General features: G+C 39.5%; 2 protein-coding genes across 2 annotated transcripts; both read left to right on the top strand.

The window, feature by feature from the left end:
• The first annotated feature begins 1,030 nt into the window (after nucleotides 1–1,030).
• Nucleotides 1,031–4,076, top strand: LOC102718655 (amino acid transporter AVT6A). The gene is made up of 5 exons (XM_006655937.3): nucleotides 1,031–1,861; nucleotides 2,301–2,453; nucleotides 2,565–2,768; nucleotides 2,942–3,407; nucleotides 3,682–4,076. Exons 1-5 carry the CDS (start codon nucleotides 1,477–1,479, stop codon nucleotides 3,821–3,823), a joined length of 1,350 nt encoding a protein of 449 aa, XP_006656000.1. The 5' UTR covers nucleotides 1,031–1,476; the 3' UTR covers nucleotides 3,824–4,076.
• A 2,537-nt stretch (nucleotides 4,077–6,613) lies between these two features.
• On the top strand, nucleotides 6,614–15,371 carry LOC102706949 (kanadaptin). Its single transcript, XM_015838853.2, has 12 exons — nucleotides 6,614–7,186; nucleotides 7,328–7,413; nucleotides 8,483–8,562; nucleotides 8,875–8,930; nucleotides 9,087–9,135; nucleotides 9,591–9,740; nucleotides 9,887–9,982; nucleotides 12,100–12,213; nucleotides 12,308–12,438; nucleotides 12,868–13,103; nucleotides 14,066–14,839; nucleotides 14,931–15,371. Exons 1-12 carry the CDS (start codon nucleotides 6,702–6,704, stop codon nucleotides 14,978–14,980), a joined length of 2,307 nt encoding a protein of 768 aa, XP_015694339.2. The 5' UTR covers nucleotides 6,614–6,701; the 3' UTR covers nucleotides 14,981–15,371.
• Nucleotides 15,372–17,051: the final 1,680 nt, after the last annotated feature.

Here is a 17,051-nt window from a genome sequence, read left to right on the forward strand (position 1 = left end):
TGGACAACCTCCGGCGCCTCCACGTCACCAGGTGGAGCCCAGGACATCCATGCCACGCACGCTAGATGTGATCCTCGGTGGGTTTACGTTACGTCGCTCGCTCGATGACACGTGGGCTCATCCAAACTTATTGTGATCTTTTAAAATTATATTTAAATTTTATTTTCTTATTAATAATATAATAAATAAATATGTGTTCGCCTTTGTTAAGGTAAAGTAGATCTACGATTAATCTACACTTGTTATCTCCGTAATTTTAAAAAATATATATTAAAATTATTATAATAATTAAAGTTTAAAAAAATTGATCACCTTATTTTCAACTATATTTAATTATCAAACTAGAAAATATATATTTTTGGAATGAAATGGAGAAACAGCACGGAACAGGGTCCCGACTGTTTGGTTGAGAGATCTCGTCTAAAATATACTTTACTGTTGGCATACTTTTGGGAAAAATAAAATGGTAAAGTAAGTTTAGATAAAATTACATAAGAAACTAGAGCGAAAGATATGTATGCTGGGTAGCTAAGAGTTAAGATAAATTAGAGTTATGGCAAAAACTGAAGATGTGTAAAATTAAATGCGTAGAGCTAGTTACCAGTGAATCATATTCAGTTTTGCCATCAAAGTGTTAAGTCAAGGTTAAAAAAAAAACCTTGAAGACTTGAAACCACGAATTACTGGGTTCAATGAGATGATACTACTTCGATGAGATAATGACCTGGAACAATGGCCATCATGGCAATTTACATTACCACTCCTACATGGAGTAATTGGATCATAAACCAAAGTAATAAACTCAATAACAAATAATTACACAAGGCTACATATATCTGACAGTATATAGACACCGGATAGAAAATATTTTTTTAAATAAATAAACAAATAAATAAGTGCACAAATTCATGGAGAAAAAAAAAATTAAAGGATCACTCTCAAAACAAAGAAATGAAGACTGAAACAGTTGCACCTAACCAACTGTTAACTACTCTAGCTAAAATATCGCAGAAACTCTCCCCCACCAAATTAAATCGATCTGCTTGCTCCTCCTCCTCTCCTGTCCCTGTCCAGACAATACACGAGAGAATTGTATAATCCTTCTCCTACCCTGGTCAGTTGCTCTGCTAATCCGTTCAAGTTCTGTCGCTTCCACCCCACGGAACGGAAGACAGCAGCCAGTTCTGAGAATTTCGTTCCGTGCGCCTGCGAATTTCTTTGCGGTTTTCAGTTCCGGTGCAAAGATCCAAGTTTTGTTTTAATTAGTTCCCCAAAATTTGTCAACCTTGTGAAGTTCTTGGAGCGAAATCGCGAGCTGTTTGAAGGTTTTTTTTTTTCTGCTTTGAAATCCCCTTTCCTGGGGTGTTTGGAATGGGTTTTTGATACAAAGATTGGAGCTTTTTCTGGTGCTGTTAATCTTGGAGCAAAGGGTTGTGTTTTTTGTTGTTCGACTCTTGCTCTGCGAGGACGAAGGCCATGGGAGGCGGCGTCACGGAGCGGCTCCCGGAGGGCAGCGAGCCGCTGCTCCCGGCGAAGCGGGAGGGAGAGGACGAGTTCAGCGGCGCCTCCTTCGCCGGCGCGGTGTTCAACCTGTCGACCACCATCGTCGGGGCCGGAATCATGGCGCTGCCGGCCACGATGAAGGTGCTGGGGCTCGTCCCGGGCCTCGTCATGATCGTGCTCGCCGCGCTCCTCACCGACGCCTCCATCGAGCTGCTCGTCCGGTTCAGCCGCGCCGTCGGCGCGCCGTCGTACGGCGCCGTCATGGGGGACGCGTTCGGGTGGTGGGGGAGGAGGCTGCTCCAGGTCTGCGTCGTCGTCAACAACATCGGCGTCATGATCGTCTACATGATCATTATTGGTACAAAAATCTCCACAACAGCCTGAATTTTTGATTCAGTATATGGCCTCATTGGCCTGTACCTCAAGACTTGCTGAGTATTTTTGTTTTTTTGGTTCTTCTTCTACATTTAAGACTAACTCTGGTTCCATCTTAGAAAAGCTATACTCACCACTATTGTTTCTTGTAGAGTAGACTGTAGATTCTGAACTAACTCAAACGCAAGTTGGCAACCTCAATACAATCGATTGAGGAAGCTCTGTTGTACATCCATGGCATGCTAATTGTCAACTATGGAATATGATACCTTCTGAATAAACACAACAATTTTGTTTCATGTGAGATTTAAGTTGCATCCTTCATTGTGCTATAGATAGGTACAACTGTTTGTTCATGGCCATAATTCATGCTGAGGCATGGGCGGTAAATCTGGCATACACATTGCCATACTTCACTGTAGGTGATGTGCTTTCTGGAACCTCCTCTGGTGGTGAGCATCATTATGGTGTTTTAGAAGGATGGTTTGGGACACATTGGTGGAATGGGCGTTTCTTCGTTCTCCTGGTTACAACAATTGTGGTGTTTTCTCCACTCGCATGTTTGAAGCGTGTTGGTAAGTGATCTGTTACTGGCCTTGTGCTTTTGTGAGGTTTTTATTCTGTGTTACCATTTTGTCGTACCACCAATTCATGACATTTCTTTGTGTTTTGTTTGCCTCTTGCAGATTCACTGAGCTATACGTCTGCCATATCTGTTGCTCTAGCAGTTGTTTTTGTTATTATTACTGCTGGAATTGCTATTGTCAAGTTGATAAAAGGACAAATTCCAATGCCTAAGTTGTTTCCTGATGTTCCTGATTTGGCATCTGTGTGGGAGCTTTTCACAGCAGTGCCAGTTCTTGTCACTGCTTATGTTTGCCATTATAATGGTAGGTGCTAATTCAGTTTTAAAAACTATTGTTGTATTATAAAATTTTAATTTATTAGGGAACCTTTCCTTTTTTCACTTTTCTTTTAGATATAATATCTTGATGCCTCATAAAGCCCCAATAAGGTTGCTTACTTCTCAGTTGTCTAAGGAGTTTTTATTGATATTTTGCAGTCCATCCAATTCATAACGAGCTCAAGGACCCATCGCAGATTAAGCCAATAGTACACACATCCTTGGTTCTATGCTCAACTGTCTATATAACAACAAGTTTCTTTGGATATCTCCTATTTGGTGAATCTACTCTGTCTGATGTGCTCGCCAATTTTGACTCCAATCTTGGCATTCCATACAGTTCGGTGCTTAATGATGCTGTTAGAGTGAGCTATGCTGTCCATCTTATGCTTGTATTCCCCATGATATTCCACGCCCTACGGCTTAATTTGGATGGGCTTCTCTTTCCCTCATCGGGGCCTCTGTCATCTGACAACCGAAGATTTTCTGTAATGACAGCGGTACTTCTTCTAGTTATTTTCCTATCTGCAAATTTCATTCCGAGCATCTGGGATGCCTTCCAATTTACTGGTGCAACTGCTGCTGTTTGTATCGCCTTCATTTTCCCAGCCGCAATCACTCTAAGGTAAGTTAATGGATTAATGTTCATTGTCATTGCAGTGCTTTTCTTTCATTCCATTTCTACGTATTATAGAATTAAGGCTGGGATCTTTATTCCATTATCTTAAGGTGTTTATACATTGCAAAGGGGAAAGAAAAATGCTGTTTATACATTGCAGATTTCCATGCTGTAGTATATGCCACCTCAATATAGAGCAGCAATTGACATGAAGGATCTGAGCACCATAAATTCTATAGTCTTCTAGGCTGTCTAATTCATTTTACTTCTGATTTCTCAGGGATCCAAACAGCATAGCAAAGAAGTGGGACAAAATCCTATCCATCTTCATGATTGTTCTCGCAATTGTATCAAACGTAGTAGCTGTCTATAGCGATGCATATTCAATATTCCAGAAGAAAAGTTCCCCTTCCATCGCCTGATCTTCCTAATTTCTATCGGCGAATCAGTGGTGGATTGTTTGTCTGAAGGATGGCTTGTACATTATCTAGCCAATAAAATCATTATTAGGCGAATATAAATTTTACGGCTTATTTGGCAGACCACCCTCGACTCAACTATATTGAGTTGAATGTATATATCTACGGGAGGATGGGTGTGTAAACTTTGGCCTGAACTGTTTTTAGTCCAATGTACAATTACAGTATCAACTTGAATCAAATGTGAATTATGGAGCTATTATCGTAACAAAAACTAAACATTTTTTTCAAATATTAGCAGACAGTGTTCTATGTGTGATATTCATAATGCCAACTCTGTTCATACATTTTCACATATGTATAAATATGCTGCTGATCTAACCTTCTGGATTCGGTAACGCTGGCATTTGTCTGTCATTTCCTTATTGAAGGTGTATGCTATTCCGGTCCTTCATTGATGATCTAGACAAGCAGAAAGGCCTTTATCCGTCGTTATAAGAGATCAAGAGCAGCTGAATTCAAATGACAGCAGCACACGGCGCAGACATGAATTTGATGATTGTATCCTTGTTTTTTTGAAGCATTTTCAGAGCTTTGGCCGTCTTGTTTTTTTTTTATTTTCTTATCTTTTTTACTACCTGCATCCTACGTAGTAGTAAATACATAGGTCAGGAGTAAATTCATTTCTTAAAGAAATCTTTCCATCATGTTAAGGAAATGTTGCTAATATATGAAAATGGGAATTTTAGTTATTTGGCACTAAGAAACGGACACTCTTCAAGTGTTGCTTTTACATTTGCTCCTATGTTCTCATTATCACCGGAGGAAAAAAAATGGTTACTAATTTTGTGCCATTTTTCCAATATATGACATGCCAACTCACAATGCCTGGCATGGATAGCAAGGATGAACTATCTCTTTTGCCCTTGTTGATGCACTTGTGCTCGCAAAGCTTATAAGATTGTTTGTTTCGAGAAATGGTGCTACCAAATATGCCCAACAATTAGTTAGTAATCTGTTGGATCGCAAGTGCACGGACAGAGGCAAAAGGGCCTTGTCCTTTCCTTCTACTTCCGTCTATACTTAGTCATAATTTTTTATTATAACTTATTTTTCAGTTTTTGCTTTTAGATCGTTAAAAACACATATATAAAACTTTTTATTTATAAACTAATTTTCGTTGTAAATACAGCCGTTTGATATTTTCAATGAAATAAGGGACGAAAATGTCCATGGGCGAAATAATACATAACGGAGAGGGAGAAGAGGGGAGGCCGCTAGCGATCTATAGGCCGGCCGGGCTTTCTCGACCGCCAGAGTCATCGGGGAGAGCAAGCTCCTGCCAGTAAGGGTGTAAGTGGGCCGGCCCGCTGATCCGCTTATATGTCAATTAAGCGGGTGGCTCACCGGGTTACCCACTTAATTGATTTATAAGCGGGTTTATGGGTCGGCCCACTTACACCCCTACCTTCTAGACACGAAAGACGATGCGGAGGGGGAGAGATCGGTAGGCGGACATCGCGAGGAGACGGTGGAAGGTATGGGTCGGCGCCACGGGGGAGGACGCGACGGCGAGCTCTGTGAGCAGAGGGAGAGCAGGAGCCGGACGATGAGTGCCGCCACGATGAGGGGGACCGTGCGTCGCCGTGAACTTCTCGAAGGTCTGGTCGAGGTGCCACGGCGCCACATGCTGCGCCGCCGTCGGCTTTCCCCGAGTGAGCAGCCTGCATTGCCGTCCTCTCCGGCAACCTCCCATCTTCTCACTCACTGTTCTATGTCATTTTGCTAGAGGCATTTTGGTCCCTTATTTATTGACCGGTTGAAAAAAATTAATAACGAATAAAGAAAATGGAAAAGACTATTGTAAGGAGTGGCACCGAATAAGAGGTCATTTTAGAGAAATCCACGGATTCGAGATCATTTTAGTGAATCCTCCTGATTTAGTGGCCAAAATGGCAAAGTCCTCACGGAGGATGGGTCCCTATCCCATCCCATCCCTGGAGGATAAAATTACCTGTTTTCCATCCCCATCCCTACATGGGACGAGTTCCATCCATATAAAAACAACCTTAAACTGTAATATATTCGTCTTAAAACATAAACAATTTTAAGTATAAATTTATATTGTTAAACTTTCTTATAATTATTATAAGTAGAGATAGTACAATTATATCACAAAATCTTATAGATTTATGACAAAGCAACAGCCAACATAGAAGTTTTAGTGGGGGAGTAGAGTAGATGGGTGCAAGTAGGGTGAGGATTACAATATAGCTATATATCCTCTCGATCTTAATAGAACTATATCTTTTATAGCCTACGTGTGTAATAGGAGCGGGCACACAGGAAACAAGAACCAAGGACAACTAATCACCCTAGTCCTGCGCAGACTGAATGAGGCTATGCTTTCTGCCATTTGATTCCTCATCGAGAAGAAATTGGCCTGATCTAGTAGAAAAATTCCTCACGGAGATTCGAGAATGAGGTCACATTGTTATCTCTACTCACAACACATGTGTAAAAAAAATGACAAAAAACTTAACCACCATTCTAATTCATGGCAAACACATAAAAAACACAAACATAAAAATTGATACGGGAAGAGTGACCATTTGCGGTAAGGAGTTAAATTCCCCATGTGTAACGGGTAGATTCCTGCGTTTGTTTTTCCTGTCCTATATTCCTGACCGCACGATGGGAGATGAACGGCCTAGATTCACCACTGGGCACTCGCCAACGCCGACTTGGGTTCGCCGTCGCCGCCTCTTTCTTCCCTTCCCCTTCGCCGCCTCCAACCTCGTCGTCGCACCCCCCCTCTCTCTCGTCTCTCCGGCCTCCGCTTCCGCCTCACCGCCGCATCCCCCTCCACCCGGGCCCACCCATGGACCCCTCCATGCCTCCGCCGCCACCGCGAAACCCTAACCCCTCCTCCATGCCGCCTCCCCCGCCGCCCAAATTCTCGCCGCCACCGGAGGTGAAGCCGGCGCCCACCCCCTCCATGCCGCCTCCGCCTCCTCCGCCATGGCCCGCCCTGCAGCCGGAGGAGAAAGGGGCAGGGGCTAGCGCTTCCTCCTCTATGCCTCCGCCCCCGCCCCCGCCGCCGGCGCCACAGCCGGAGGCGGAGGCGGAGGGGGCGACGGGGCCTGATGCGTCGGCGGAAGGGAGCGCTAGCGCTAGCGATTCGTCGGCTGATGAGGCGGGGAGCTCAGGCAGGGATTCCGGTGACGCCGAGATGGCCGATGCGGCACAGCGGCCGCAGCCGAGGCCACGTGCCCCGTACGCCATACCCGACTGGAGCGCCGCCCCGGGCCACCCCTTCTTCCTCGAGGTTCTCAAGGACGGCACCATCGTTGACAAGCTTGACGTGTGAGTTGCTGTCTCTATCGAACAATGGCTACTGCTACCTCTTTGCTCATAGCCTCATATTTCGGTTAGGGCAAAGGATACGGCTGGAAGCTTGCATGAATGTGCCAGCTTTATAATCATGTCTGGTATTACATTTGACAGGTCCAGGAAAGGAGCTTACATGTTTGGTCGAATTGATCTATGCGATTTTGTATTGGAGCATCCGACTATTTCTCGCTTTCATGCTGGTATGTTGTCATCACTATATTTTTCAGTTATGGCATAGGTAAAACTGTACTCTGTAGAAGAATAAAAAAAAATCAAAATCCCAGTGTTTAACTTACTGACTAACTTGAAGTTCAGATTGTTGCATTCTTAAAAACCGTATTGTTTTTGAGGGGTTGTGCTGCTGATGTTAGAAAACGAAAATGGAATTTTTAGCTATAAACATTCAGTTTGGGCATTAGTTTTCTGCTTGATGGCGTTTTGAATCCAAGGCCACCTTTTCCATTTTTACCAATTCATGATACTATATTACTGTCATCTGAAAACTGAGGGCCTGTTTGGGGGAGCTTCTCCCAGCAGCAGCTTTTCCCAAAAGCTGCTTCTAGCTGCCCTAAACGATCCACAATTTCTGAGAATCTGTAGTTATAGATTTTGGAAAATGAACTAAGAATCCAGAAGCTGGAGAAGCTAGGTTTAGGAGTTTTTCCAGATTCTCAGAAGCTGGCTACCAAGCAGCTGCTTCTCAGAATCTAAAGCTCCCCCAAACAGGCCCTGAAACTGGTAACCGACCTGTCACCTGTCCCCTTTATTTTCACCTTAAGGAGATCACTAAGCACAATGGCTATTCATGAATCATGATGCTGTGATCTTGGTGAACATATAGGAGTAGCACAGGGGACACAATGAAACTTACTCAATAAATTTGGCTTGAGAGGTTAAACTTTCACTTCAAATTCTACATCTTATGAATACCATCAGCCCTAACTAGCAGAAAAATTTACTACAGCAAAATTTGAGAACTTGAGAGACCATGTTATGAAATGATTTTCTTGCGCAAAGCTCTATTATTTTTAACTTATAAAAACATGTTACTCAAGTGTTTATGTATGAGCACTTGTTGCTGTTTTTGGGCAGCTATCATTAATATTCCAATAATCTCTCAAGTCCAGTGTCATGGTGTACAATACATACTAGCCGTAGAAGGAAATAGCTGGATTAGGCAAACTGGTGCTGTTAATTTGTAATATAGAATACTTTCTTGTTTAGTGCTTAAAGCGGCACACTAATGAACTGCTCTTTATGTTATTTTAGTTTTGCAGTTTAGAAGTGATGGGGAGGTTTTCCTTTATGATCTTGGAAGCACACATGGGTCCTTCATCAATAAAACCCAGGTAATACACTTCTATCATCTATCTTACTTGAGAGAAAGCTTCCCCCTTTATGCAAGCTCTCTAATATATTGTTTAAGATCTTTATATCTTAAAACTTCATAAGATTTTTTCATGAGTGCATTCTGTTGTTGTTTGTGCTCTTTTGTTTAAAAAAGCAATTATTTATGTTAGTTGTTTGTTATCCTGTTCCATTTTAGTTCCATTAACCTGTAAAAGTTACCTGCCATATTCAATATTATATGGAACCTTGCAGTAATCTTTACAATTTGTTGTTCATAGTATATTTTCTGATGCTATTTGTGAAAATACTAGGTCAAGAAGAAGACATATGTGGAAATTCATGTTGGAGATGTAATTCGATTTGGGCAGTAAGTGATCTTGTTACTTAATTCTTTGCATTTTTTTTGTTGCCTAAGTCTATGGAACTTGCTGGCCCTCCATTCCTTAAATGTTTCTATTTTTTATTGATCTGGTGCCTTTATTACTTCATACAATTGGACTGATCTTCTTGTTGTATCTTCCAGATCATCACGTTTGTACATATTCCAAGGACCAACTGAGCTGATGCCTCCTGTAAGATTCATCTGTATTCTCATATTTTCGTTACCGATATTTCAACCATCCACAATTTTGTCAGTGTTATTTTTCAAGTTCACTTTGATAACATGCTATTCTTCAACTTCAACTTCACTTGGATTTCTTTGGTACTATTTTATTTTTGAGAGGTTTCTTTATGCAATGGGTTGCTATAAAAGCTTCTAAACTACTTATTTTTTCCAGAAATAATTGTTAGAGAAACATTACATTTCAATGCAAAGATATATTGTCAAGTAACAAGCAAATATACAGGAAGTGGAACTAGTTATTCCTCATGCTAACTGCACTTTGATAATTTAAATGTTTTAAACTCATACTTCAATCTTGTGCTTTGTTGCTATAGGGGATATTTTCACATCCAGTGAATAGTCCAGTGAGCAAAATTAATCTATCCTGTTGTTTAAAGTTGCCTGAATTTACTTATCTGGCAGGAAAAAGATATGCAGAAGCTTCGAGATGCTAGAATTAAGCAAGATATGCTCGATCGTGAAGCTTCCCTTTTACGTGCAAAAAATCAAGCAGCTTTAGCGGAGGGTATCTCATGGGGCATGTCTGAGGATGCGGTTGAAGATTCTGCAGAGGTTAGTTGTTCTTATAACTAGATTTCGATATTGAAAAATTTACATAAATATTTGTAATGTATTTAATCACTTAAACTTTGTTTATTGAGGTTTCCCAAGTTCATATTCTTATTTCAGCACTACATCACTTGTTGCATTTATATCAGGATGAAGCTGATGAGATCACATGGCAAACCTACAAAGGTCAACTTACTGATAGACAAGAGAAAACACGCAGTAAAATTATAAAGCGATTGGAAAAGGTAAACATTACTTGTGCTGACTACTGAGATTTGACCTCTATGCAATGTTCATTCTGACTTACTACCTCTGTTTCATATTGTAAGACTTTCTAGCCTTGCCTAAATTCATCAATTGATGAATGTATATATTTTATATATATGTCTAGATTCATTAGTATCCATATGAATCTAGGCAATGCTATAAAGTCTTACATTATGAAACGGAGGGAGTAGATCAACTTTCTTGTGGATTTAAAATTTCATTTTATCTAGGAAACTGTTCTTTGTCAATATGAACTGTGTGCAATGTTACATGGATTGTAGAGACGAAAAATAATGTGTTTTAGGATCTAAATCAATAGTTACTCATGGGTTTTCTTCTCTACATATTTGGTTACACATCTTTGTCATGCTTTTCCATGTTAATAAATGAAGCTAGTTGGATTGGAATAGCAGACATGAGATCAACTGTAGTACTGTTTGCATCACACTATTGCTTTGATCAAAGCAACTTTGACAACTATTCATTAGTTTCTATTCAACGGTTGGATCATTTTCTTTCGTGACCATGTGTTACCAATCATTTCCTTCCATAACCATGTAATACCTTAGCTATGATTGAATCTTCGAGTATTGTAAGCTATTGTTTTGAGCTTCAAGTGCTTGACCATAGCAAAAAGCTGAAGTCTTCCGTTGATACTGCACAAATAGGTTTACTAATAGGTCTCCATTGTTTATGGAGAAAAATAATGTCTCCCCTGGGAGCATTAGTTATGTCTTTTGTGTCACATCAACACATGTTTCTGTGCCCAGTCCCCAGTGAGGGCTTCATTTTAATGCATGGTTGAATTTTAGACAGTAGAGTCAGAAGCCAATTGTAATTTTCTACTCTACTAATAATATGAGAGCAATTCAGGTTGTGCTACTTCTAAGAGGTATAAGTTATCTCTCATGCCATCAATCATTATCTTGCTAATTACCAATTAATTGTTTTTTGAGTTGTACTCCCTGTTCCAAAATATAAATACCTTTAGCTATGAAACTGGACAGGGCGTAGCTATATTTCAGGACGGAGGGAGTAGCTAGTACAAAAAGCATGTTGAGTTGTCAGTTTGAGAGAGAAGCGAAAACTAAGAAGGCACACTCCCAATTGACACATATGACCCATTTAAAATTCTGATATATTCTAGTTACAAGTTGAGTTATTACAACACTATTTGCCATGCCATCCTTCATAGTAGGAGTAGCAAAACCCTATCTCGATACCACCTTAAGGGGTAATGGTTTTAGAAATCAAGGGGTGTAGTAGATCAACCCACAAAATTCAGGGGGGTGATCTGGACTTTTTCCTTATAAAAGATAAAAGAAATGCTTTGACATAGCTATTTGGAGTTGAAGAAAGCTATACAATACTTAGTTAAGGTTTGTTTTGACCCTAGGTCACAAACAAGAATAGGGATAGGTGGGGAAATGCTTCTCCCCACCTATCCTAAATTTAAGACACAGAGGTAGTAATAATGGCCATTTGTAACTTTCTTGGTATTCCATGCATTCTGCCTGTAAAACTAGATTAACTCCGGTATTTATAGCCCTAAGAGGTACATTTGGAAATTAAATTACTGCCATGTCTCTCTGTAAATTACAGAACCCTAAGAGTAAAATGGTACAAAGAGGATGTTGGTTAGGACCACTTAGTGAGCTGTCCTGAGTAATCGTGTCTAACCCTGGAGATGGTCCTGCCCCTGGGCCCAGGGATATACACTGCTGGGATGCCAGATCTTCCTTCTGTCTGGATGGGGCTTGACCATTTTGACTTGTGCCTTCCATCTGGTCGAAATGATCTCCCTTTCGCTGACATGTTCTCTGATCATCAGAAGATAGAAACTGCATGTGTCTGTCAGCATGTTTGATGGTCCATTAGGTGGGGAAGGTGACCCCCTAGTCTCCTGCTCCAACAAGGTTCTTGTGTCAGTACTTGGCCCTGTATGTACTGGTATTTTGCTCTTTACGGCCAGTTTCTAAATAGATCCAAACCTCTGAAAAACTATTTAAAAATTTCGTCTGTGCTTACTGATAACCCATGGATGCATATGGTTTGCACCTCGTGTAAAAGTTTATCTTTCTGTCTCTCGTTTCAGATCACCAACATGAAGAAAGAAATTGATGCAATAAGAGCGAAGGACATTTCTCAAGGTGGGTTAACCCAAGGTCAACAAACACAGATTGCACGGAATGAGCAAAGGACATCTCAGGTTAGTAAATCAAATGCTTCACACCTTATAGCACAACCATTTCATATCCTATCCATTACCAATGGAGCACCATAACAAACTTTTTTTCCTTCAGCTTATGGAGGAGCTGGAAAATCTAGAAGAAACTTTAAATGACAGTATACGTGAAAGTCTTGGTGCTCGCACTGGAAACACAATTCGCGGTAGTCATAAAGCAAGTCTTGAGGAAGAAGACGACATTCTTAGGTTTGTCTTCTGATAAATTTGGCCTACACTGCTATGTACTTTGTGTTTGTAATATTTATTGGTTGATATTTGAAACCTTATTATTTTCTTTAATTCAAATTTTAGTTAGATATCTTGCACTGCTGAATCTGGTTGATCGATCTTGGCTACTAAATTTCCTTTAGATAGTCATTGCTAACTAGTAACTAGAACACAGATAAACGTATTGGGAACTTCTATCTTTCAACCTATTGTCATGTTTTGTGTACCTGTGTGCTATGTCTAGAATGTGGAATCGATTATTTATCCACTGCATTAGTTTTGTCTTGTCTACTGCTAGATGCTTAGATAATTGTACATTGTTCATAAATTGGATTTTTAAGAAATTAAGCTATAGCTTTATATGCTCATTCTCATGTACTGAATAATGGTTTCTCAAAAATAATTTAGTGATGATGATGATTTCTATGATCGGACAAAGAAGAAATCTTCTAGTCATAAATCCAGTGAGCAGCAATCAGTGGAGACTGCTGATAGTCTTCTTGAGAAAAAGGATTCCATAACCAGCAATATTGAAAGTAAAAAGAAATTGTTTGAAGAAGAGAAGAATAAGCTGGCAAAAAGTGATAATGCGGATGTTGGGGATGACCTTGATGCTTACATGAGTGGATTGTCATCTCAATTAGGTATGATACTACACTCTGTTTACAAGATTTATCCTTCTGAATCTCAGTATTTTGACATGCTTCAGTTTACCTTGGTAGTGTATGCTATGGTCTGAATATATCACCAAGAACCTGTTGCCTGTGCACCGTGGTATTTACTGCTGATCACTGAACATTTTTTAATAATAGTTCTGTGTGTTAGTTGATATAAGAAATGAATGATGATGATTGACGACGCTTGACGTTTAGGGTATGCCACAATTTGTTTCCAAGTATATTTGTAGTGCTATTCTCTGAACATGTTCATAGTTGTGTGAGTCACCTTTTGCAACAGTCTCTCCCCTTCACTCTGATTGGGCATATGGGCAGAGGATACACATGTTCCTTTATTAATTTGTCCCTGTATATTGCTTCTAGCGCTCTAATACTACAAAAATGATATGAGCAAACCTATTACAAAAATGCTTCCATAATGTTAAATATCTCAATGTATAGTAATAAATATTAGTTGTCAAAGTGTTGAAGCGGTGGGTAGAGAATCCATTGACTGCAAGCTAAGCTATTACTGAACTACGATTTTTACTTATGGAATTATCTGATGTTGCATCAATTTTTGTAACAGTTACTTTGTTTTATTCAGATGAAAGATATCTGATTTTTTGATAGCTATTTAATAGTATAAACGATGGAATTAACTACTACAAAGTTAAAAATCTACTTTAAAACAGTGAGATGATGAACTTTTATATAATTTTTTTTTATAAAAAACATACTGTTTAATAGTTCGGGAAGCATGCACGCAAAACTTGAGGAAAAAGCTGAGAAGACGCCACGTAGAAGAATGGAGCCTTAGATCTGGTCTTTGCTCATGGAAGCATAAGGCTTGAAAATGATGCATTTCTGTACACTTATTTTCCACATTTATGATCAGTTTATACATTTAATTTTCTTTGTACCGCTGACTTGTTTGAACCATTCTGCAGTACATGACAATGTTGCCAAAATCCAGAAGGAGCTTTCTGATCTTGAGACTGAGCTGGACAGAGTAATTTACCTACTAAAAATAGCTGATCCTATGGGAGAAGCAGCTCGCAAGAGGGATCTCAAGCCACGAGAAACAAAATCTCCAGCATCTAACGATAGTCCAAGACTAGAATCTGAAAAGAAAAACAAAGTTGCTCAAAACAAAACCTCAACAGAGGAGAAGCTCAAGGAATCTTGTGCTGAAAAAACACAAGTGGATAAACCTGCTGAGGAAGAGATGCATATCTCCACAAACCAAGAAAATGGCAGCAAACCTGCATTCTCCATGCCGAAACCTCAGTGGCTTGGTGACAAGAGGACCGTAGAACATGAAGAGAACTGTATAAATGAAGAAAATGGAAATGAAGAGGATATTGATAATTTTGTGGACTACAAAGATCGAAAAACAGTTCTTTCAGGTTCAGCGAGTGGGAAAGACCTTGAAGAAGCTGCCCCTGGGCTTATTTTACGGAAGAGGAAGACTTCTGATCAATCAGTAGCCAGTGAGGTAGAATCATCTTCAGTTGAATCTGAAGCATCTGTTGCTGATGCTGTGGCCCTCCTGCTGAAGCACAAACGTGGTTTACAAACTTCTGAAGACATGGAGGATGAAAATGAGCCACAAACTAGCAAGAGAAAAAGTAAAAAGTCAAAACAAAAGCGAGTACTGGGTCCTGCAAGACCAGATTTTCTTGACAAAGGTCCAGATTATGAATCATGGGTGCCACCTGAAGGTGGGAATTCAGTAGTAATTCTTATGGCACACTAGCTATCAAGTGACTAAATTTATCCCTTGCTAACTGGTACTTGCTGATTATTCTGCAGGTCAAACTGGCGATGGCCGCACTTCACTGAACGATCGTCTGGGTTACTGAAACTTGTGCATTCAAGACTTCACTCGATGCGTTGTGAAGAAGAATCCAGTATTGACAACTGGTATTACTGCTGTTATTCCTTGATGAGCATGCGTTCATACGATTTGAAATGGCAACTGAGCCGTTTTTATTAGTTCCTTTCCATGTCCTGGGAGACTAGCAAAGGCTCTGCAAGATTGCGAAGTTGCTGAAAACGAGCGTTGTAATGACATAGATGATGTATCTGTCAGTTGGGCCTCAGGGGAATCGTGTCACCTGTGGTATAAATATAACCGTGTCCAGGGTTGCAGAATGGGTGTAATATCATCTTCACTTTTCTACGGGAATGTGGTGGGTTTTGTATTGTGCAAGATCTAGCATCATCATACTTAAAACGGTTTTTAGGTGTCAATGGAACAAAATGGCCACTTATGTAGTTATAGCTAATATAACAGTTTTGGCACACTCTTTCTATTGGTTTATATACTTATCACCCCATTGAAAAGAAGTTTTTTATATTTTTTTTGACAGTATAGATTACGAGGATTTGTGGTATAGTGAACTCACTCTCACCCTCCTACTCCACACGGTACACCCTTACCGTATGTTGATTGTCTTCCTCTTGTTATTGTTTCACTGTTACGGTAAAAAATGGTATAGCACACATGTGACATTCTATATGACTTCAAATGTAAAGATCATCCATTACAAAGTTAAAGATCTCATCAATCTTGTAATCCTCCCATTGGAAATCTTTTACGAAGTTAATTGGGGTTATTTTTTTGGCTTTTTAAAGGAAAAAAACCAAACGATAAATTTGTAAATAGAAAATAATTTATGAATAAAACTTCTATATACGTGTTTATAGCGATCTTAGTTTAAAAAATAAATTACAATACAAAAATCTTAAAATCAGATCTAAATTTAAGGTTAAAACTTTAAATTTTGCGTATAAGTATATTTCATTGTCCAAAGTCATTAGTAAATGTCATGTTCCCCTCTTTCGTAATGATTAGCCTCTCATTGGAAATCAACATTCCCACATTGTAATCCATAACCAAGCCATGCTTCTGACCTGATTACTTCTTGAATACTCGCACTTTTTTATTCTTGCAATCAACAGTTCAACACACGGACAATGTATTTTCTTTCTACTCACCGTTGAAGCATGTGTGCTAGCCACTTCGGTAAATTTAGAATCTTCCTTCATATATGTTTTCTGAAATCTAGGTGTATCGTACGTCCATAACATTTTCATATGAAAATTCGAATGAAGTTAAGGGCATATTCAACAGTAGAGCCTATTATGGGCTCTATCTCAAACCACGTCAGCAACAAGAGTCGACTCTAATATTTTTTATTAAACTGTTTCCTTTTTTACATTCATATGCAAGAAAATTTTCTTTAATAAATGCCAAGAGTCGACTTTAAGCCGTTGCCATGCATGACAACAGCTTTTCTCTTTCCTCCCCTTTCTTTCCTCCACGTCACCAAATTTGCCTATGTGACGATTGAGAGCGTTAGCTGATAGGCACATTTGTACGTGCCCTAAGTAGAAGTAAAAATGCAGCTCATTCTATGAATTAAAAAATTAATCTATGCATACATAGCACAGTTGAAGGATCACAATACGGTGGAGGTCAATCGGTATTAATTTGTTAATAACCACAGAAAAATAGAATTGGAGAAAAACACGTATTCCTTTCACAACAAATCCCACCTTTGTTTTTCTCTCCAGTTAGATCTTGGAGTTCACATAACCTTAAAAAAATGATTTTTTTGGTCCCAACACATAATCAAATTACATACATACAATTTACCATTGAACTAATAATGCACAATATTTTTCGTTCAATTTCATGCTATAATGCTATTAAAGAATTGATATATGTAGGTTAAAAGGAGCACCGTCCCTAGAAAGATTCACACCATCCAAACCATAAATTGTAGAAAAACTTCATAATGAAACCATGATTCTACCCTTAGGTAAATAAAATCCACTAAGAAATCTGAGTTCAAAACTTCTCCCTATATTTTGGCAAGTAGAGAGAGAAATTTCACTTGCATGTGAAAATATGTCAATTATTGCATG

The sequence above is a fragment of the Oryza brachyantha genome, chromosome 6 (assembly GCF_000231095.2).
Source record: "Oryza brachyantha chromosome 6, ObraRS2, whole genome shotgun sequence".
Taxonomy (NCBI): Eukaryota; Viridiplantae; Streptophyta; class Magnoliopsida; order Poales; family Poaceae; genus Oryza; species Oryza brachyantha.